The sequence below is a fragment of the Grus americana genome, chromosome 1 (assembly GCF_028858705.1).
Source record: "Grus americana isolate bGruAme1 chromosome 1, bGruAme1.mat, whole genome shotgun sequence".
NCBI lineage: Eukaryota > Metazoa > Chordata > Aves > Gruiformes > Gruidae > Grus > Grus americana.
The window spans coordinates 44,723,239-44,745,374 of record NC_072852.1 but is presented as its reverse complement, the minus strand read 5'-3'; the positions used below and the strand labels follow the sequence as shown (position 1 = coordinate 44,745,374).

The 22,136-nt window shown below is 37.9% G+C and overlaps 1 protein-coding gene across 15 annotated transcripts in view; it reads left to right on the top strand.

Moving 5' to 3' along the window:
• The window catches only part of PPP1R12A (protein phosphatase 1 regulatory subunit 12A), a 123,196-nt gene that overhangs the window by 48,896 nt on the left and 52,164 nt on the right, over positions 1 to 22,136 (top strand). For all 15 annotated transcript variants that reach the window (XM_054813665.1, XM_054813670.1, XM_054813675.1 and 12 more), the window contains exon 3: positions 14,588 to 14,706. In XM_054813665.1, the coding sequence (XP_054669640.1) occupies positions 14,588 to 14,706 (119 nt within the window). The remainder of the gene's footprint in view (positions 1 to 14,587; positions 14,707 to 22,136) is intronic.

Here is a 22,136-nt window from a genome sequence, read left to right as displayed (position 1 = left end):
ATCTTCTGCTCATTTCCTATGTTCTTGCAAGGTGCAAGAGAGAAGACAGTCAGGGAATGGGTTCTGGTGTTTCCTAACTTTGTTAACGAAGGGCTGGGGAGAGTCTGACCTGTGCTTCCCTTTCTCATTCTCCCGTGAAACTGTCTCTTGCACAGCTTTGTAGAGCTGCTCAGATTGGAGACGCAGCAATCTATTTCCGCTTCCTCTGCTGCCATCTTAAGTCTTCTTAGGGCTTCCTTTCAATGCAGGAATCTTCCCATCTCACTGTGCTTTCACTGAACACTTGATTCTCTCTCTCTCTCTCCCCTGCTCTCTAGTATACCCATTCTTCTTAAGTTGCACCTGCTGCTACCTGAGATGTTCCTGAGTGAGTGCACTCGTGTGGGAGATCGGGGAGACGTACAGGATGTGTTTGTGGTAGGGAGCTTCTCTGAAAAAACTGGCTATCTCAGGGAGCCGCCACTTCAGCCATGTTTTGGCACTGGTCCCATGGTAATTGCTAATGGGCTGAGTGCATTTGTGGCGTGGCCCCCACTCGTTGGCATTTTTATTTTGCTTTAGCTAACTGTGCTGTCTGGCCCAAGGGCTTCTCACTGCGGGTGTATTCCCTGTCCCCATCACTCTCCGCTGTGTTCACCAGTCCTATGGCATCCTCCCCCAGCACAGTCTCCTGTCCCATTTCAGTTTTCTGCTCCTTTGGAACAGCCGCCTTCTCTTGAATATACTTCCTGTCTCCTCTAAAAAATGCATCTTCCAATTTAAGAAATGTTAGTCTTGTAGAAGTCCACTTCAGGTGAAATACAGCAAGAGAAAGTAGTTCAGTGTGAAAGAAAGTGTCAGCTGGTTGCAGATGGAGCTTGTGCTGTAAAAGCAAAAACTCTGCTGTGGAGGGCAACTGCTCCTTTTGTTTCCATTGTTGTTTCTGAGATCTGTAAATGCTGGCAGTGCTTCAGCTTACTGGAAATTCTTTGAATAGTTTAATTTTAGAATTGCCTACTTAAGTTAGTGATCATCTAGTTTATGATCATGTGAATTAGCTTACAAGTAATCGTAATATGAACGTATTTTAAATTAAAATTCTTCAAACTTGCCAGAACAGGTGGAATTTGTATAGAATGTTCTCTTTTTCTATTCTTCTCCATTTTTTCATATACAGAAAGCTTTACACAAAGGAACCTTTTTTCTCTAACGTGTTAGTATGAATTTAAAAGTCAGCATCAAATGCTTTGAAAAATTATAGTTACGTGGAAACAAACTTTAATGCAGGAGGACTTCAACAGAAATTTTCTGTGCATTAGGATGGTATTTAATAGGTAGGACCCTTAAATTTACCTTTGTAAAACTATTGTAAAACTATATGGGTGTATATAATGATTTTTTTTTATCTGATAGATCTCTTCTACAGTTTAAAACCTTGTATATTATTTCAGTATCACAGAATAAACAAATACCTTTTTAGAATGCAAAAAATGTTAATAGAGGAGAAAAAATATTGCAAAGTGGCATTTAAGAAACAGAATTTTAAAATACTTGCTTTTTTATTTCTCTCTGTTCTGTATTATACCAGATTAATCTGAAATAAATCTAAAATGGTAGAAATTTCTTTCCTGTTCAAGAATTAAAGTTTGTGTTAAAAATTTATTTTCTTGTGGACTTTGTACCACACCTAGTTCTCAGTGTGTAGTTGATGTATTTTAAAGCTTGTTTGCAAGTATTTAAAGGCTACAATACAGTTTTACTACTTAAATACACATGCTTTTTCATTTTCCCCAGAATGAAAGAAGTTGCATCTTCCAGCAAGTGTAAGAAAAACATTTTTCAAAAATAACTTAGAAGTCAGTGACAGTTACACTTTTGTGCAAAAAAAAACCCCCCAAAACCAAACCAACCTCAAAAAAACCCCACGTCACAAACTAGGGGAGGGACATGCTTGCTGAGGGAAGGAAGAGTTTATACCTTCGTGCAGTGGGTACTACATCTGAGTAACAGTTTGCCAAATGTTGCTGTAGATACTAAAATTTCTCATGGATTCAGGGGATGAGGATGGAGACATAAAAAAATACAAATGCAGAATACATACATACAAATGGGATCTGGCTCAGAAAATCCATGAAAGTAGTTGGAGATTGGAAAGGTATTACAAGAAACATAGCATGGATTTGCCCCGTTTTTATTCTTCTTGAAGATGTGCTCACTTTTGGAGACAGGTTAGATGTTCAGTGGATATGTGGTTGCTTTTATGGTTGGGAGGCATGTTTAGTACACGTAGTTACACATAGACCATAAGACTTAGCACAGTTTCAAAATACACCTTTATTTTACAGGTTTTAAAGGCTGAAGCATATAATTACAGTTAGAAATAGAATAACTTTTTAAGTTCAGAGCCTCCTCACTCAGTTCATTTAGGAAAAGAACAGCAGCTCGACCAACTCGGCTGCTCTAAACCCCAGCTCACCCGCTTTCCTTCCTGCCCAGTTTCCTATGTTGTATCCCCTCCTTCCCTTAATATTTAAAGCAGACTTTAAAAGGTTTGTGTGTAACCGCTGCCTTGCTGCTGACGCCCATCTGTTTTTCCAGACTGCAGACACCTGAAAGTGAACCCAGCCAAACTAGTTTGCTGAAGCCTCAGCAAGCCGTTGTCCCAGGATCTCTCTATTTTCGTAGCTGTCCCTTAAGACTAAATGAGTGATCACACGGAGGAGTGACAGACAGTCTGCAAACCTGTAGTTGAATACCCAGATGTTCAGTGATAGGTGGTTTACTTATAACTAATTGCCTTGCAGGGACTGCTGCGGGTGCTGGGTGGTAGTGATTCCTCCCTGTGGTACAAGGACGGGACCAGCGCTCATCTGGCAGCAGCTAGCAAAGGGAATCCAGTGCGGTTTCACAATATGCATAATGTGATCTAGCTTGAGACTACTGCAGAAATAGGCAGGCATTCCCTCCTCTCCTTTGGTACACCCTTTCTTGCATTATCTAGTGATCACACAACAGTGTGGGACCTGTTAGCTTAAGACCAGACTTCAGGGGGTTTGGAGGGTTCATTCTCTTTTGGATCAGTGAGCTGATCTGGCTTGCCAGCAGCTGTTGGCATAGATAACGCGGGTATAAAAAAAAAAGTCTGGGCTGCTTTTCAGACATAGCTCGTACCTCTGATCAGAACCCTGGCTGCGGAGAGCTGCCTGTGCTGAGGTGGAGTCCTCTCCTTCATCTCCCACCTCATGAGCCTGAACCAGCTAGAACTGTTCAGTGTTCTTCCACGGTATCTGAGGGTGGTGGTGCCACAAAATATGTGTCAAAGCAGTTGTTTCTAATCCATTTCTCTCCAAGTTTTAATAACTTGATCATCCGGAGCTATTATTTACTGGAGTGTTTTTAATCTAAACTCTTTTACTGTAACCCATTATAATCCTAGAAGAGCAAGACATTATTTAGGCAAAGCAGACGGATAAAAATGTCAGGGTTGGCTCCCATCTCCTTTATCTTTGTTCCCAGCTATGGTTTTAACTAACTGACTATGAAGTGATGTTATTAGTGATGCATTCAGAAATGGATCTTTGGAGGATAATCAGAAGTTTGGATTTGCGAATGATGAGGTGAAGTTGGTGGTGTGATATAAACCACATGCAAACTGATTGTGCAAACTGATACAAGGTTTGGTCTGATAGAGATGCTACAAGGTAAAGGAATGTTTTTGTCAGGATTCAAGATGTTACTTTAAATGACACAAGGAAATGTTAACTGGAGGAGTAGAATTAAAAAGAAAAAGGAGCAAAGATACAACCCACTCAGAAAATGAGAAGAGGACTTCAGAAGGATATATTATAAAACAAACCACGTGACAAAATAAAAGCAGGGAAAGAAAATTTATTCCCAGCCAAAGAAGAACAGCTCTTCTAGAAGAATGACTGACTTCTTACACGTTCACACTGGTAAAGATGCAATGTTTGTTTTGAGAGCTGTGGAAAGGTCACTGCAGGCTTTGGAAGATTAAGTTAATTCATCAGAAGTTTAAGTTAATTCATTTCTATTTGCTGCCTTGTTTCTTTTCGGAAGACCAAATTGGGAGAGAAAATATGCTAATGTTGTAGTCTCTTATCTCCCCCCCTCAAATCAAAGTGTAGTGCTCATTCTTTATCAGCAACATAAAAGTTCCTTCTCCTCCAAACTTCGGTTAGATATCTGCGAGGATAAAGCTAAATTCCATTATAGAAAATAATGTAGCAACTTGGAGAAGATCAGTGAGCTAGTATCCATTAGCATTTTCTTTTCTAAAGATGTATTGTGGCAGTGTACTGTTTTCAACGTGTTTTTGCTGCATGTATGTACATCCTAAGAATGATGAAACGCTAATTAAGTTGTTTGAGTTGATGGTGAAATTCCCTTTTTAAAATCCTGTCGTTGTGTAGTAGAGCTTAATCTTTTCTACTGTATAGCTGTCATCTGATGTTTGGATAAAAACCAGCTGGCAGAAATACACAGTAAGATATGGTTGATGGGTTAGAAGAAGTTATACAACCTAACTAATTTGATACCTGTTTGCTCAAATGAGGGAGTCTAGGAGAGCTGGTCACTCTAGGATGCACAAAGACAGTGTGGGCTTTATAGCTGCCTTCTTCAGATCAGGTTACTGTGTGCATCTCCACTTGTTACCCTAAATATTCTTTAGTAAGTATTCTGTTCTTGTAAAGGTAAATCTGCTAGACTTTAAGTTCAGAGATATCTTCTTCAGGGACATATGATTTAGTGGAAAGTATCTTTATTCTTTTAATATGCTTTAGCAGTTCATTGGATCTAATGAAAAGTCAAGGGACTGATGCCCAATATAAAGCTCAGAGCACTGTAATTTTTTTCTGAAAAAGAATTTGAAAGTGCAGCTCATGTCTAAAAAAACCCATCCTACTTTGAGAAGTGAAGCGCATAGGAAATATCTTACTTGTCTATCACAGAGCATTGGTTTTATTGGTATCCTGAGAACAATTTAGAGTAGGTATCTTACCTATGAATTCTGAAGTTGAATGTGATACATATGGAAGAGAAGACATATGGAAGAGTCTGGGAGCTCGGGTACATACGGAAGCCTGCGAGCTCGGGTAGTCTCCTGAGAAACATAACACATCAGGTCCTCCCTGGCTATGGCTTGTAACTGCCTGTTGCCACTGATTGACTCCTATTTTCTAGGTATGACTGAAACATGGGAGAGCAGCTCTAGATACATGAGCAACCAGGTTTTGAATTGAGCAAGTGCTTGGTACATACGGCATACTGTCACTTGTGAGGGCCTCATCAACTAATTCAAAACTGCTGTTTTGGAGAGAAGCAGCGGTAGATTTTTCTTAGACTGTGGAATCTATGGAATTGTTAGTGTTGTTAAATATCGAATATAGTATTTATTCAATTAACTGATATAAAAATAATTCACAATAAAGTTGGTTTTGAGTGTTGTTTTCTAGGAGAAAACATGGGTGTGGTGTAGATTGTTTTTATTTTCTTTCAGCTTTTTCTTAAGCATTTTTCTCTATTGTGAGTTTGACCCTATTCTGCCACATACAGTAGACTTTCAAATGACACTAAAGCAACTTATGACCTACTTATCCTTTCTTACAGCTGTGTCTTTTGTTGGATATCCTAAACTACGTCATTTTGGTGCAAATGATCCTAATCTGTGTGTATTTTTCTAGTCTTATCCCTGACTGAGGCAGGATAAAAGCCGCTTGAATTCTTCTGAAATCCGTATAAATATCATGTGGTATCTTTGGAGACATAAGGCTGCTTTGTGTGGATGACAGTGAGTTATTTGGATACAATTCAGATACTAAGACACAAAAATGTTGGTTTTTCATAAACAGCAGGTATGGCAGGAAAAAAGAGTACAAAAGCAATTACTTGAAACCTCTTGATTACAGATGAGGTACTGCTTATCAAATTTGCATAAAGAGTAAGAGTTTCTTTTGGAAGAAATGTGTTCTCAAGGAAGTTTAAAGTGGACTGGACAGGTAAACAACTGCAATGAATTGCAGATTGCTGATACCTAACGAGGTGTCAGACCGAGTTCAGTACTACTGGGTGATGCTAAAAGCTGCACTGTGGTAGTAATGTTGCTTCGTAGAGAGATTTGGTCTCTGTATTATTGCGTAATATAATTGCAAACAAGATAAGTTCTGTGATGTAGTGATTATAACTATGCTAATATCTGTTTAAGCACAGTAAAAGAATGATCCTGGTTTAAATTTTTCTGATATAAATGCCAACACATGGCTGTTGAAGGAAAATAAGCTTGCTAAGTTAGATCCATACTAATAACTTCCACTGAAATAGAAAGCAGCAGTTAAAAATCAGAATTTGTGGTGCTACTGTAGCCAATTACAGCAAAGCTACTCTTGGCACAAGGCAGGAGGGACAATGAGCTAGTGGTGTGATCGCCTCTTGTTGGTGAGGAATTAGCTGAGGAAGGTGGGCAGCAGCATGGTTTTCCTTCCTCCTCCTTTTCTGCCTCCATGCTGTGGTTACCTTGTCTTTTCAACCAGTGTAACTCAATCCCAAGTATTCACTGTGATGACACTTCCGTAAATCACCACAAATTCATGGAGCCTTGCTACAGGAAAGCATCCTGAGCCCCGAGAGTGTAGTGAGCTAGAGTTACTGTATGTACTGTGTGTGCTCTTCTGCAGCTGCAACAAGATATTTTTCAAACTCAAACTTCATTTTTGCACTACAGGGTGTAGACTTCAAGGTAAAGGAGAGAAACACTTGTTCACAAAGTGCATAGTGAAGTTAACATTTGATATGCACTTTAAAAATACTTTTTGTTTCGCTTTATTTCTTTCCTGCTGAAGTTTTTATCCTGTATTCATCCTGGCATTACCAGGGTCCATTTCTTCTTTTTTTTTTTTCTTTCTCCTTTGTCTTCTTTTTTTTCTCCTTTGTCTTCTTTTTTTTTTTTTTTTTTGTTAATAGGTTTTAGCATATGTTTCCTATATAGCTCTCTTCATGTTTTCTACTTTCCTCTTCTTAGTCACTGTTTACTTTCACCTAAGCATGGCTCTGCCACCTCTCATATGTCTTTCCTCTCTATGGATAAGGTAAAATATGAAGGCTTAGTTGCTTTTCATACGCCACAAGTAGGAATTTTTCCTGTTCCATCTTTGCACTGTTAATGTTTAGGTGGCCGTCTACGTACAAATATTTCTCGAGCTTATTGCTGGCTTTTTTTCAGAGGTTTCTGGGAACACAGGAGGACTAAGATTAACCAGATACTGTTATCTGCGCTGTTTCTTCTATATTCCCACATACCGAGAAGGAAAACAGATGTGATTCTAGTTACTGCGCTTCCTTGGGCGTGCAAGTTGCAGTGGAGGCTAGGGACAGCCAGCTCAGTGGTGCGTTGGTACGTAGTGGAGTGTTGGCTTCATAAATGTAAAGATGTTTTTCATGTAGGTACAGTATTTAGAATTGATACAAAGTACTGTTTGCATAGGGGTATTTTTTTTCCTCATGTCTGTGGCATACTAGTTTGGTAGCTTTGGGAGTATTTGACAATTTTGAAGCAAGATGTGTGTCTGTCCACAATGCCTTTCATAACAGCTTCACGAGGGAGAATCAGAAGCTGGATTTGTTGCTCTCTGGAGGAGCTCTTGCATATTGAGGGATAGAAAAAATTCTTTTCAAACCGGTCCACAATTTAGAAAAAAAATATGCTGAAATCTGGATTAGACTGGTGAAAATTGAAATGTCCCTTCTCATTTGCTTAAAATCTTTTGGCCATTTGTTACTCAAGTAATTTTTTTACTCTTTTTTTTAAACATCTCTAGCTATCTGAAATGTCACTTTTATGTTCCGCAGGAGGAAATCATAAATTCACCTCAGATCTCATATTGATATCAGCTGTCTTAAAATCATCACTTATGTATTCCAGGACAAATAATTATCTAGTTTTGCCAAATAATCCTAATTGGCCTTATTTAACTTGGTGTTTTGTGTGGCTGATGCTCATAGGGGGACCATTCCTATTTAGAAAGTGCTGCAGCATTTTTTTTCCAGGAGAGAAAGATGTCAGTGAGAATCTTCTAGAATTTGCAAAGACACATAGCCTTGAAAGTGCCTGAGTTTTGTCATGATTTGATTTTAATTTAAATGCCATCATAGAAGCCTGTCCTCTTATGTCAGTCTCCATTCAGTTCTAAACATTTAGAGGCAGAAGGTTGAGGCACAGCAGCGACTGACAGCGTGGGATGGCATTTTGCAGAGTGCCTGAATAAGACATTCCTATGAGTTTGATTTAATTGATTTTCAAGTAATTTGATTTATTCTACATAGATCTTAAAACCATGCAGGAGAAAGTATTCTTGGCCCAGTTCAATTTGTATGGTTTTGCTTCCAGTATTGAACGTGGAGCCTTCATTTTCTTCTGTAAATCATAGATTCAGGAGAAAAGACAACTGCAGGAGTGTCTCAGCTGTGGAGAAGGGAGGATAAGGGAAATTATCTGTAGGTTGTCGCTGAAGAGGATGAGGAGACGCTCTGTTGTGCAGAGCAGGGTGCTGTGCGGGGTGCCCCCTGCCCAGGCAGCCAGGACTCCTCCTGCCTTGCGATACCTGCCAGCCACCTGCCCCGTGTTGCACACAGTTTAATGCTCTCCACCAAATGCTTTCAAGGGTTACAGTATTTATTTCAAAACCAGTGAAATTGTGACTTTCTATCATTACATTTATATGGGTTTTGAGTAATGTCTTTATTATTAAAGAGCGTGACAGTGTGAGGGTGCATGGGAGAGTATTTGAGGCGCAGCTGGGTACTGGCTGTTCTTTCGTATTCATCTGACTTTATATTTTCCTTGAAACTTGCCCACTGACACAGGGCATATGAGTACTGTGTACCACAACAGAATTTAGCACAGTGTTATTCTAATGCCATTGTGTTTGCTTCAAGTTTGTATTATTTAAGATTTAAGGCTAGGCCTTTCTTTAATATGTTATTTTAAGAAGTGCACCTTAAAAATTAAAGAATCACATAGAAGCTGTAATTTTGTCTCTTGATATGTTGTATATGCAGGTAGGTATGCATTTGCTTGCCTGGCCTTTAAGTATTATTTTTTCTGCAAATTTAAAAACAAAACAAAACAACCCCAACCAACCACCAAAAAAACCCAACAACCACCAAAAAACAAAACCAGACCCAAACTAAAAACATTTTTGAGAACGCCTTGAGAGCTCAAGGTAGCATTTCTACTTCTGTCTGAGTTAACAACAACAGAATTTAAATTTGAAGTAAAACTCTTCTGCAGTGAGAAAATATTTAAAGAAATATTCCCAGACATTCAAACCAATAGAAGGTCTGAAAAGGATTGGGTGTTACAGTTTTAGTGTACTTCAACTTTAAAAAAATAAAATTGGAAAGAGCAATATTAAATTTTTTTTTATTTGTTAAATATCTCTTGAAAGTCTAATTGTTTGGCTGGATTTATTATGGATGTCTTTTTATTAGTAATTTTGATGATTTACAAAGATGTACACTTAAAAGTGTATTGATACTTTATATTTTTAAAAAAAATCAGTGAAATAATTCTGAAAGGTATTTTAAAAGAAGGCAATTAAAATACATATTCCAAATATGTGTAAGTTTTTAATTTGTTTTTTTACATCCTGTGGACTGTGGGGGAGATTGTTTTTTCATTGTTTCTTCAAGTGACAGCTTGCACAGCTGCATGAACACAGTGACACTTTTTCTGCCTTTGGCTCCCTATTATCCTTCAGTTAAGACACTCATGGAATTAATTTGAACTCCACCATCTATGGATCTAAAAAAAAACCAAAAAAAACCCAGCTGGGTTTAGCTGAAATTGCTAATTAGTTAAAAGCTGTTGGGAGATGGGTTATGCTGTTGGTTGGTGCCCCTGCTAGCAATTAAGCCTTGTTTCCCTGGAAGGCCACACTGAACATGTTTATTTTAAATGTATATACAACACGTTGAACCACTGTGCAGCAAGAGATCTTCTAGGAGGGTCCCTCTCCTCACGTTTTAGGAGTTAGAGACTGCTGTCCAGTCTTCTGACTAGTCTGAAGGGACCTCTTGCTGTTGCTAGTGAGTCTCCAATGAGCTGAATAAGCAGTTTTAAAGGAACTGAATCAATTCAGCAGCCGCTTCTCTGCCCTGCCTTGTGCTTGCCACCCTTCTGGTGACCTTCAGGTTCAGCGAGCACTTAAAGTTAATTATATCCCTAATGACTTCGCAAACTTGTTTCCAGATATTGGGAACTGGGGCAAGGTTCGAATGTAAACATATGCCCCTCTTTCTCTTGCCGAGATAAATAATATTAAAGTCTTATCTGCAGCGTATCTTCTTGTCTGCAGCTGACAAACTTTAGTAAAGCCAAAGTTTGAGTGTCTTCCAGATTCTTAAGTTCTCAGTTCACAAATAAGACTCAAGTTTGTATATAAGTCTTCAGAGAGAGGTGTCTTCCGCTCCATTTATGTTGTGTCTTTACCTGCATTTTGTTAATAGACGTACACACACACACAAGTCAGCTGTAAGGGTTTTTTTGTTGGTTTGTTTTTTTAATTCAGAGTGTAGGCCAAGTTGATAGTTAAAATTTTTAACTTCCAGTTCCTGAGCTTGGTTTTGGTGTGGACTTTTGTACAGTAATCTCAGAGGGTTGTTATTTACTGTCTCAGAGATACTGAGATCTCAACCCTTTATGAAAGATATTGAAATGTATTTTTCATAAAATGATGGGAGAGAATCTGGGTTTCATAATAATTGTAGAAAATAAATGTTTCCTGGTGCTTTTTTTTTCAAGGCTGTTAATTTCAGTCTGTAATAGCTATTGAGGAACATACAGCAGTGATTCCTAAAAGACAAATTTCAAATAGAAGGATTTTTGCCTTCATAAAACAATGGTATCACAAGCGAACTTGTTCCAGTCTTACCCAGACTGCGTAACGCTTGTCATGGAAACATCAGGGCAAAAGTATCAGGAACAACTTTATTTTGTTTTCCTGCTCTTGTCTGTCTTAATATTCCTGAGATACTTGCAATTCTCTATACTTAGACCACAAGAGTGTCTAAAAGAGGTACCTTTAGCTTCAGTATCAACACTTGAAAGCTTTAGCTCCAAAAATAAGCATGGTATGGCTGAAGCTACTGTTTCCTTCTCATTTATTTACATTTTGAATGAGAACCTGCCAGAATATTATATAAATTATGATCGGATTTTCCGAATTACTCTTCTGTAGCTGTCTGTTGAACATGGCCATTTTGCAACAAGTGAATTACAAAAGACACAAAATGTAAGTGCTATACCAAAAGGTTTTCTAAGTAGGTGGTGGTGGGAGTCCTATATGGTTTTACTTTTCCACTGCATCCAAGTTTGCAAAAAGCACCTTTTTCTAGAAATTCTATCAAAGGACATGGTTATGGACTTTTTATTACGCAGTTCTAATTTCTTTTTCACTGCGTACATGTAGCTCTATCAATAAAATATCAGCTGAGGAAATGAAAGTTACGTTACATTTACTTGCTTTAGAAAGATGAAATTTCAAGATGAAGGTAACACCTACTTAATAAAGATAAAATACAATTAATTATTTGAGTTTCTGGGTTGTTTTTTTCTTTCAAAATGTGGATGACTTTTAAAATATGTGTACATACCTACACACAATAATACACTGTTGCATGTGCAGATTTTAGTATATGGTACCAGAATAACTGAAATGTCAAATACACCCGTATTTGAAGTCATACCATAAGTTTTAATTAACATTTAGGTTGAAGTACAGTATGTTTGGAAAGTATTTTTTAAAAAAAAAACAACAAAACCTTCTGATTTTTAGAATTATTCTGATACTGGCTTCTGCTCAGCTGTGCCTTTTAAGCTCAGAGCATCATTCTCTTGATCTTGTTTACAAAATCTGTTCCCTTTGTGTATGTGATGCAGAGTCAAGTTACCTGTGTGTCTGAAATGATTGCTCTCCTTTCCCTTGGTAGCGCTAGGTTTCCTACTAAAAGCTACAATCCTGTAGGCACCAGGGTGACGTCATGCACCATCTGAACCCTGTCATTGCTTTGCTGAAACTACTTCTACTGTAAATGAAGATAAACAGATGCGTAAACTTTTTCAGGGCATGGTCATTGTTACTGAATGATGCGGAAAAGAGAACGAAGATGGATTTCATTACCAGGGTTAAAAGGTGTCTTTAAAATAGTTGGATTTTGAATAACTTGGTTTATACTGAGTATTGCTCTTTCACTATTAATTTACTCGAGGGGATCACTATTAATTTTTTGATGAGGATAGCAGAGGGGAAGCGTAGTTGAAGTGGGTGAAGGAGGGTTGGGAAAGGACTGTTCTCATGTCCCTGGCAAGGAGCATGCTGCCTTTCATCTTTCTTTTCCTTCTCCCATGACTTTAAACCCTGTGAACACAGGGCAGGTTCACCCACTCTTTGCTGACCCAGGAAAACCAAAGCCCTGTAAGCACGTGCAAGGGGGAACTCGGATAATTCTAGTTCTCCAGCCCTACTAATCTCTCCAGCTCTGCTGATCTGATTTTGGTCTGTAAGCAGCTTCATTTTTGGAGTCTACTTTAAAGGATCATTTGATCATGAAGCTGTTCAGGTATCTAAATAATAACTTTCTGAAATGCTGCTGTAGCCTTTTGTTCATTCCTTACACTTTCTTAGCATTGCTCCTTTTATCATGTCTGTAAGTTATTGACCCAGTTGACCAAATACAACCACTTCAACGAGATAATGTAATTTCCTTACAAAAGTAGCTTAGTTTTTCCCTTTAGGCATTATGTGGAAACAGGTAAAAATCAGATTTTTTTAAGCATCACTTTTTTCGTGACTGTATTAGAAAAATACAGGTTCAAAGAATATGAATGTTGACTTTGGATTTTTTTATAAAGATGTGTTTGTCAGTGGCTGACTTTGATTTTGAATCAACATTTTGACTTTGTAAGAAAGTTAGTTTCTGCTGGTTTTGCCTGTTTTGCAGACAACCTGCATAAGCAGTTATCTGATCTGTAACCTGGAAGGCTATGTCACAGTTAAAACAGTACAACTGTATTGTTGAAAAATGTTGTTACTTTTTATTAGCTTTTGATTCCCACAGAAATTAAATCTTTGAACTGGAGAGAGGTTAAGAGTCACAGCGGCACTCTTTTAAGAGGAACGATATAAAACCAGAGCTGCGTACCAGCATCAAAGTTAGTGGTGGCAATGATGATGCATATCCCAGGAGATATGGTTACACTTCTGGGAATTAATTTCCATTTTGTGATCTGTCAGTTCTTACCTCTTCTTGACGTACTTACAGAGGTTTAATAACAAGTGCTGTTTAAATCATACATTAAAAAATAGAAATGTATGAGAGTACTTGATGCTGAGTTATTCAAGTTATCTTTATTTAAGATAAGGAAAATATGATCCTAGATCTGGAGTCTGTTATTGTTAATTGGCAATAGTTAAGCAGAAATACTTTAAAGCATTTGTATTACTGTTGAATTAATTTTGGGGTTGGCTCCTGCATAATTTGGCTTTCTGCAATAGCAAGGTTAAGAAAGCACTTTTGGTTTCATACACCTGTTACCGGATGGATAACTAGTTCTTCAGGTCTGAGTACTTCCTGATTATTTTTTTCTCAAATATATGGAAAGTGTAAATTAAGATCTGCAAGGCAGGAGGTATGTTTGCAATTTTTTGCTTGTGTTGAGTCCTGTCGTGGCTCAATGTGTTGAATTTGTTAGGGAAGTGGAAATGTTATGGTCAGAAGGTGTAAGACTGATCTGTATTGATGTTTTGATTATTGTTCATTGTCTACTTAGACTATATATTAAGCTGTAGGTTCTCGATAACTTTTTAGGCTTATAGTTTAATGCAATGAAATAATGTAATCCTTTTGTGACTTATTGTTGGAATTGATCCTTTTGACTTAACTGGAAATTCAGCAATAATTTCCACTGAATGTGGATTGTTGACTCCTGAGACAGTAGTACTTTAAGTAAGAAAATGCTTAGTGGGGTTGGAATAGAGTGTAAAGTACTGCTTCCTTTCTCCCCCTCGCCTCTTTCCCTACCAAATGCTGACCTTATGAATACTTAGGAGCAGAGGTGATTCTGGTTTTATTAACTTTATGAAGCTCCCTCAGAGGCCAGGAGTCATCATTCTGGCAAAATACGGAAACATAATGTGCCACTGAATTGGGAAGTGCTAGGAAGAGTGGCTTAATATGAGGAGCTCATGGGAATCAATGGTTTAACCCCTGTTCACCTTGTGTTTGCTTTTGTTCATAATCTAACCATTTTCTTCTTTCAGTTCTTGCAAGTATGTATTTAAACATGTCAGGAGTCTTTGTGGCAAACAGGAGAGCAAACAGAGAGCTCTTTGTATTCATAGTTATTATGATGAAAAGACATATGGATATTCAGGGATTGTAGACAGTCATGAGGTTTATTATACCCAATGTAGTTGTTCATATTGTATGTGTGCATGTATGTACCCATTGCATATGATATCCTAGTGGCTGCTAATTTTTTTTGCATTAGCTTTATTATGTTGCTTACAGTTTGGCTTTCTTTTTCTATTGGCAGGTATTTAATTAGTCAAGGAGCACATGTAGGAGCTGTAAATAGTGAAGGAGACACTCCATTAGATATTGCTGAAGAAGAGGCAATGGAAGAGCTGCTTCAGAATGAAGTAAATAGACAAGGTAATTTTGAATATGGAAGGCTGATTTTGGTTATTGGACACTAAATATATTTTTGAAAACTTACGCTAAATTAGGAATTTGAGTCACTCAATTTATTTTCTAACGGGTATTGTCCATACAGTGTACAGTGTTCAAGCTGTCTTCTAGGTGTTTTTACTCAGACCAGCCTCTTGTGAAGAAAGAGGTCAGAAGTATTGAACCCAGGTGTTGATTGAATTCTTGTATTCACTTAAAATTTAGGTGGTATTCAGCTACCATGGATGGTATTCAGTGAATCTGGGTTACTTCTATATCCCAGCTTTAGACTATGTTGAAAGAGATTCCTGCCTCAAACAGGAGAGAAGTAGGTGCTTTTAGTATGACTCAAATGTCAGTTTTAGGATGAGGTGGATCCAGCCCTAAGGTAACTTTCTTTCCGTTGGCTACAAGAAAGCCGAGAATAACTAAGAGTAAACAACTATACTGTATCCCATAAATCACCCTTTGTGTCTAATTCTGACCTTTTGAATGCCCTTCTACAATGCCAAATGTCTGAAACTACTTCTTGGGCTAAGGAGTCTTAGCTTGTACTTGTTTTAGGCCTGAGAACCTATCCTGAACCTTTAAGTTCCTCCCCATTTTGCGTACTCTTCTGAGAGCACTATATAGGTGAGCATTCATGTAACAGTTAATGGACAGGTATCGGATTTTGACAGTATTGTTTAAAAATGTATACCCTAAATTTATGCACCTTGCTCCTAGAAAATGGCTAGTACTGGCAGTGGTGTCTTTACAAGAGACATTGGCCTTTGAAAAAGCATATTGATTCTTTTTTCCCTGCTTCCCCCCACCTCCCCCCCCCGCCTCCTTACACTGCTGTTTTCCATGTTCCAATACTCAGGTGGCTTTTCCAGTGAAATGTCTTTAAGTGTTTCTGTTTTTTTCATTCCACAGAGGAAAGAATATTCAGTTGTTGTTAAGAGACCATCTTAAGTCCGATAGAAATACACTGCTATCCCATAAGTCCCTGTACAAAAATTGGGGCGATGTGGTCTGAGTTATATTCTATATTGAAGGAAGGTGACATTCAGAGTGAAGATGGAGCCTTTGTGGGGGGCGTGTTAGGGGTCTGCTTCTCCATTACTTCTAGACCCCTGCCTTCCTCTTAAAAGGCTTCTTCCACATTGAAAATGTTAGGGTTTTTTGTAGCGTTGAATAAATATCTCTAGGACATATTTACATGTTTTAACAGTAAACTAGTAATTGCTGCAGGCTTTGCCCTGGTTTAATTTGTATGGTTAAACCCTTTTAATGCCCAAAGCAAATGGTAAAAAGAAAGTGGATGACATGCTATGCAGAGAAATGAGAGATACGTACTGATACACAGAAGTAGACTGTAGATTTGACAAAGGCTTTGATTCAATTATTTGGTAGTATTAACAGAATTTTGATTAACAGTTCTTATAGTTTATACACAAAGAGCAGATTAGATAGTTACAATTTTTTTTTTTTTTGTGTGTATGACCATTTGTCTGTTTCAATTAGTTTGGAAAAAATACAGTTGTTCTGTTTTCTAACAGTATTGTCAGCCTTTGCCGGAGAGTTGTTTCCGGCATGTGCCTCAGCCTAAATTCTTTAAAGTTGTTTTCTGAAACATTTGACTTTATTGATGTGCTATACTAATTGACTGTAGTAGTTCGTAAAATTGACATTATTTGGGAAAAGAACTCTTCCAAAATCTCTTATTTATGTTACTCCTTTTTTAAAAAAAAAAATTATTTGTTATGTGGTGTTTTTATGTACAGTTCTACAATACAGAGATTCAACATTACATGCTAATTTTTATTCTTTTGCAAGTTCAGTTATTTTGAACAACGTAATTGTAAAATTAGCATTGGCAACCTAAACTAAATTCCACAATTCACTGAAAATTTTGGTGTGGTTTACATATTTCATATTTAAAGCTTACAATAAACTATCTGTGCTATTGTCTTTCTAAGTCTGAAAAGAATGTAGATGTACAGCTGTAGCTGTTAGCTTCTAAAGGGATAATTCAGGTTGTTTAAAAATACTAAATTTCACTTGCTATGGCAAACCTATTTTCCAAGCATTCCTCTTACATTTTTATGTCAGTTGGCTTGCTGACTAGCTAAAGGATTTTCAGAAGATTAGTCTTCCTCGGATGATTTGAGAAATACATTGGTTGAACGAGGCACCGTGTGAGGTGAGAAAAAACTTGCTAGGGCTGTGATTCAGAGTGGTTTGACCTTCCTCCCTGGAGAACTGGAAGTGGATGCTGTCCTGAAGAGTGACCACACTGTGAACATCCCTGACAGCATTTCTGCCTTCCTGGTCTTAACAGGACACTAAAGCCTATGGTATATATATGTAGCCTGTATGTATATGCAATCCAAAGCACAACTACAGGTTGCGCAGGGAATGGATTGAGAGCAGCCCGGAGGAGAAGGACTTAGGGGTGCTGCTGGACAAGAAGCTCAACATGACCCAGAAAAGCAGACCTGTCCTGGGCTGTATCAAAGAAAGTGTGAGCAGCAGATTGAGGGAGGTGATTCTGCCCCTCTATTCTGCTCTCATGAGTACTGCGTCCAGCTCTGGGGGCCCCAACATAAGAAGGGCATGAACCTGTTGAAGTGAGTCCAGAGGGGGGCCACGAAGCTGATCAGAGGGCTGGAGCACCTCTCCTATGAAGACAGGCTGAGAGAGTTGGGATTGTTCAGCCTGGAGAAGAGTAGGCTCCGGGGTGACCTTACAGCAACCTTCCAGTATTTAGATTAGATAGTAGGAAGAAATTCTTCACTGTGAGAGTGGTGAGGTACTGGAACAGGTTGCCCAGAGAGGCTGTGGATGCCCCCTCCCTGGAAGTGTTCAAGGCCGGGTTGGATGGGGCTTTGGGCAACGTGGTCTAGTGGAGGGTGTCCCTGCCCATGGCCAGGGGGGTTGGAACTAGATGATCTTTGAGGTCCCTTCCAACCCAAACCATTCTATGGTTTTATGATATTATTTTATTATATATATATGTATATATATTTACACACACACATATATATATGAATGCATTTATATATATCTATTCTACCTAGCTTGTTTTGCTGTTAGACCACTTAGGAGTTTCATTTTCACAGAAGCAAAGAAGAAGGGATGTAGCATCCCTCCTTCTGAATTTGTGTTTGAAGGTGTAAGAACTCAGGGCTTTTACCTACAGGGATGAAATCATAGGAAATGTTTAATGATTGTGGATGAGAATGAAATAGAAAGGGCGTGTATCTGGATGTGAACTTGTAGTGTGTATTTTACTAAATCACGAGACAGTTGTCTCAGCAATAAGGTTTTAATCATGTGTTTTTGATGGCATCCTTAACTTGCATATAAAGTTAATATTATATACAGAACAATTATTTAGCCATTATCATGATCACTTGGAAAGTGCTTAATTGTGTGTATGTTGTAATAGCTCTAAAATAGGAACTTAATTGTTTATCTTAATGTGGAATTAACACTGATGCATTGTGACAGTTTCATCTTTGACTATATGTGTGGCTGAATGCAATTATCCCTCCAGCTTTAGCATTGCTCCTTGTATAAAATAAAGCAGTGCCCCAGTTTTGATAATGCAAGTTAACTGTGAGGTCTGTGTAACGATCAGCCCTGTCTCAATGTTACCGGTAGTGGAATATCAACCTATTTATTTTGAAAATAAATAAACTTGAGTGCCAAAAAAGCTTACCTTGGTGTAGGTAAAACGTGCAGCATGAATATTAAGTAGACATTTTCTGTAACATTCTTGCCTTGCAAACTTTTCATGTGTATTTATTCCTACGTTTGTTATAGTTTCATTTTTGTGTTGCTTAGTTAATGCCGTGAGTATGGCTTCCTACATGTCGGCATCAGCAGTCAGAGTCATTTGGTGGCAAAAGATTGCCTGGAAAGATCAGTCGAGTTTATTGTGATTTCAGATATGTTTCAGTGATGACATTTGATGTTTATTTCTGTTAGAAACCTGAGGAGAATCACCGTGTTAGCTCTCCCTTTTTGCTGCTTTTGCAGACCTTCAGTCTCTATAGGAAAAGTTCAAAGAGAGCCCTCCAGTTGTGCAAATATTCAGCCTTCCACAGATTATCAGTTTGTTTCAACTTATGCCCAGTTTTTACAGGTATTCAGTTATATTTTAAGGACATGTCTAACTACAGGATAGACAATGGGAACCTCTGGAGACACTAAATTAACAAAAATAAATTATAGAATGCAACATAATTCAGCTCTACTTAATATTACAGGCTTAATAAAAAGAAGGATCTATGGTGTTTGCTCATTCTGTTTTAGCATTCAGAGTCCAAAATCTGACCTGTCTAGAGAGGAGATGGTCAGTGATCTAAATCAATCTTCTTGCTTTACAAGTTCTGTTGTAAGGAGTGTTGGACGTGAAAGAAGAGAGCTTTTATAGTATTAGTATCCAATATCTACCTTTCTTCAGTTATTCTGATCTCCATGGGCAACACTTCTAAACTGTGACGCTTGGTTTCATGTGTCCTCGTGTGTGGGCCACAGATCCCCAGACAAGGCCACCTGTGTCCTGCTGAGCATAGAGCAGGGACCCTGTTGATATAATGGACTGTGCAGTAAGTCTGCAGTAATGGCCTAGCTATCCCATCACTTGCGGCCATAGCGCTCCAATAGTAAGGAAAGCATTTTTCTACCCTTATCTTCAAAGGGGAATTACTGGCTTAATTGTTTTTTTAAGCTTAAAACTTAATTTAGTTTTATACTTCATGAGAAGATAAATTGTATGATGCATGCTCAGGTAAGGTATAAAGATTTTTTTGACACAGTTGTGAACACTGCACAAACAGCAAAACTAGGTGTTTTATGGAAATTATTCCAAAGTAGTGCTGAACAACTATTCTCTTTGCATGCCATGTGTTTTAACTGTTTTGTGCATTATACAAAAAACTTCTCCTAGGACTTGTTATGTTGTTTCTCCATATGGCTGATACATTTATCACAGGCCAATCCCATGTATATAGGTGCCACTGTGATCCACGTAATTCTTTACCTTCATTAAAAGTATTATTTACAGTTTCTTGATATGATCCCATATGTTTCTGCTCTGCAGTGGTTCAACATATGATAACTGTGAAAGCAGTCTTTTGCCAGTAGTGTAAAGTTTTATTTTGCACTGGTGAAAACCAGTGGACTTGAGAGAGCTGGGGCTTTAGTCCTGGCTAGCCCTGTCCAGTTTTAAATGTTGCCTCTCCTCGGGTCTCGAGTAGGGTTAAATATAATGGTTTGAAGCGGTTTTTTAGCTGTTTATCATCAGATGTCCTCTTAAAATTATTTTTAACTGCTTAAGCAGTTATTTTGAATTATAGGAAACATTCTCAGGAGGTGAGTTAGTGGGGAGAGGTGACGTGAGGTGAATCAGGAGTTCATGATACAGCGTGGTAGCTATTCAGTAACTATCGGAGAGATCACTTCTCCTTTTCCAACGAGAAGCAAATGTTCCTCATTCTTAATTATAGGTAAATGTAACAAGACTCTCTCGGATGTATTGCTTAACTCAGCTTTGTTTATGTGAATAAAATGCGAACTATTACATTTGTATATAAACATTCACTACATGAAGTAAAAAGTGGGTTGATCTTCCATGCGGTATCTATAAAACATGCCTTTATATGGCTGAGGAGTCCTGAAACAATGATTCAGCATTTAAATTCACGCTGAATTTCATTAAATGCTCACTGAACGGCACACTCTTTTCAAATCTGTTTGGAACTGATGAATAACGCTTGTTGATCAGGAAAAAAAAAATAATAATGAAAGCATTTAGCAATAAATTATTAATGATTTAAGAAGCTGTTAGGCTGCCGGAGCGGTGAAGCGTACTGGTGGGGTGAGCGAATACCCCGGCTGAAGTGGCGCTGGGAGGCAGCGCATTGCCATCTATGGGCCGTATGGAGAAAGTGTTTGAACTCTGTGCCCAGCATTTTCTTTTTCCCTACTGTATTAATAGAGTCTGGAAAACAAAAGCCAGGAGAAAGGTCCGTACAAGGTGTAATAAAGGCTGTTTTCTGTAGTTAATAAGGGGAACTGAATTTAGCTTATCGCAGAGAGCAGGGTTTTTTTCTGCGACGCAAAGTTTAATTCCCATTTTCGTGGGATGTTTTGTTTAGATTGGCAAGATTCTCGTACTTTCTTCTGCTGAAATATGATCAGAAATTTGTTGTCTTGTAAAATAATGTATTGATGAAGCCATTAGTCCTCTGCATCTGTTATATCTTGTTTGGGCTTCAGAAATTGAATCATTGGTGATATTGATAGACATCTATATTCAGTATTAGTTACTTTTTCTGCAAAAGCATTGCTATTTTGACATAATTCTCTGAGCCTTTAGGCATACCTGGAAAGTATGCTTAGACATTAATCGTTAGAAGTTCAAGGTCATGGTTTGGGAGGAACTTTTTCTCTGTTCTTCCTTTATACAAAAGTGTCTCAAACGACCAGCCACAAAAATGAACGGTTTTACACTGATAGGAATTTACATCGGATTCTTCAGATGGAGGTTACTCATGGTGATTAGGGTTCACAGTTAGACCTCAGGCATGCAACAAGGGGATGGACATAAATGTGACTAACAGATGATGTATATGGTGTATATTTATTTGTGGTAGTGTTTTGCAGGCAACAGTGATATGTAAATGACTGTACTCTAGAGAATTATTTTCCCAGGATCTGCTGATCTGCAGTGCTGTGTCATTCTGAAAGGCAAGCAGATGCAAAGGCCCAAGGAAGTTACAGTTTGCAGTAGTTCACACAGCAGTATGGAGGAGCTTTCTGGAGGAATGAGAATATGTGATTATCAATACGTTATTGATTCACATTTCCTGGTTTTCATTCTTCATATCTGTTAGAGTTATAAAGATTATTAGATGTGTAAAATTTAATCTCTGTTCAGATTTTAGTCATAGGTTGTTTTGAGACAGACAGTTTTAGAAACTTGCATGTATTTAATTTTTAACCACAGCTTCTTTCAAACAAGTACATATTAGCTTTTTCCTCTGCTTAGTGCTTCAACAGTCATTTGTATCTTCCTGCATCTTGCAGACTTAGATTCCAGATTATGGGTTTTCATCAGTTTCTGATAAAATGTAATTCTATTCATTTTTATTAAATTGCCAAGACTGAAATGATTGGTTTAGTTGACGAAGTCTAGGAGTTCAGGCAACTGCTTAGGAAATTTAATGTATAACCTGCCTAAGCTATTTTAAGATACTTAGTAAACTTTTATCTTTTCATCTGTCCTTAGCATAAAATTTTACCAGATTTACTTAGTGAGCAGAATATTTTCTCCAACTGATCTTTCTTTGTGTTTTGTTTTTGCTTTTTTAATTTTTTTCATTTTTTTTTATATTTGTACACAGGGAATATCTGTCGTG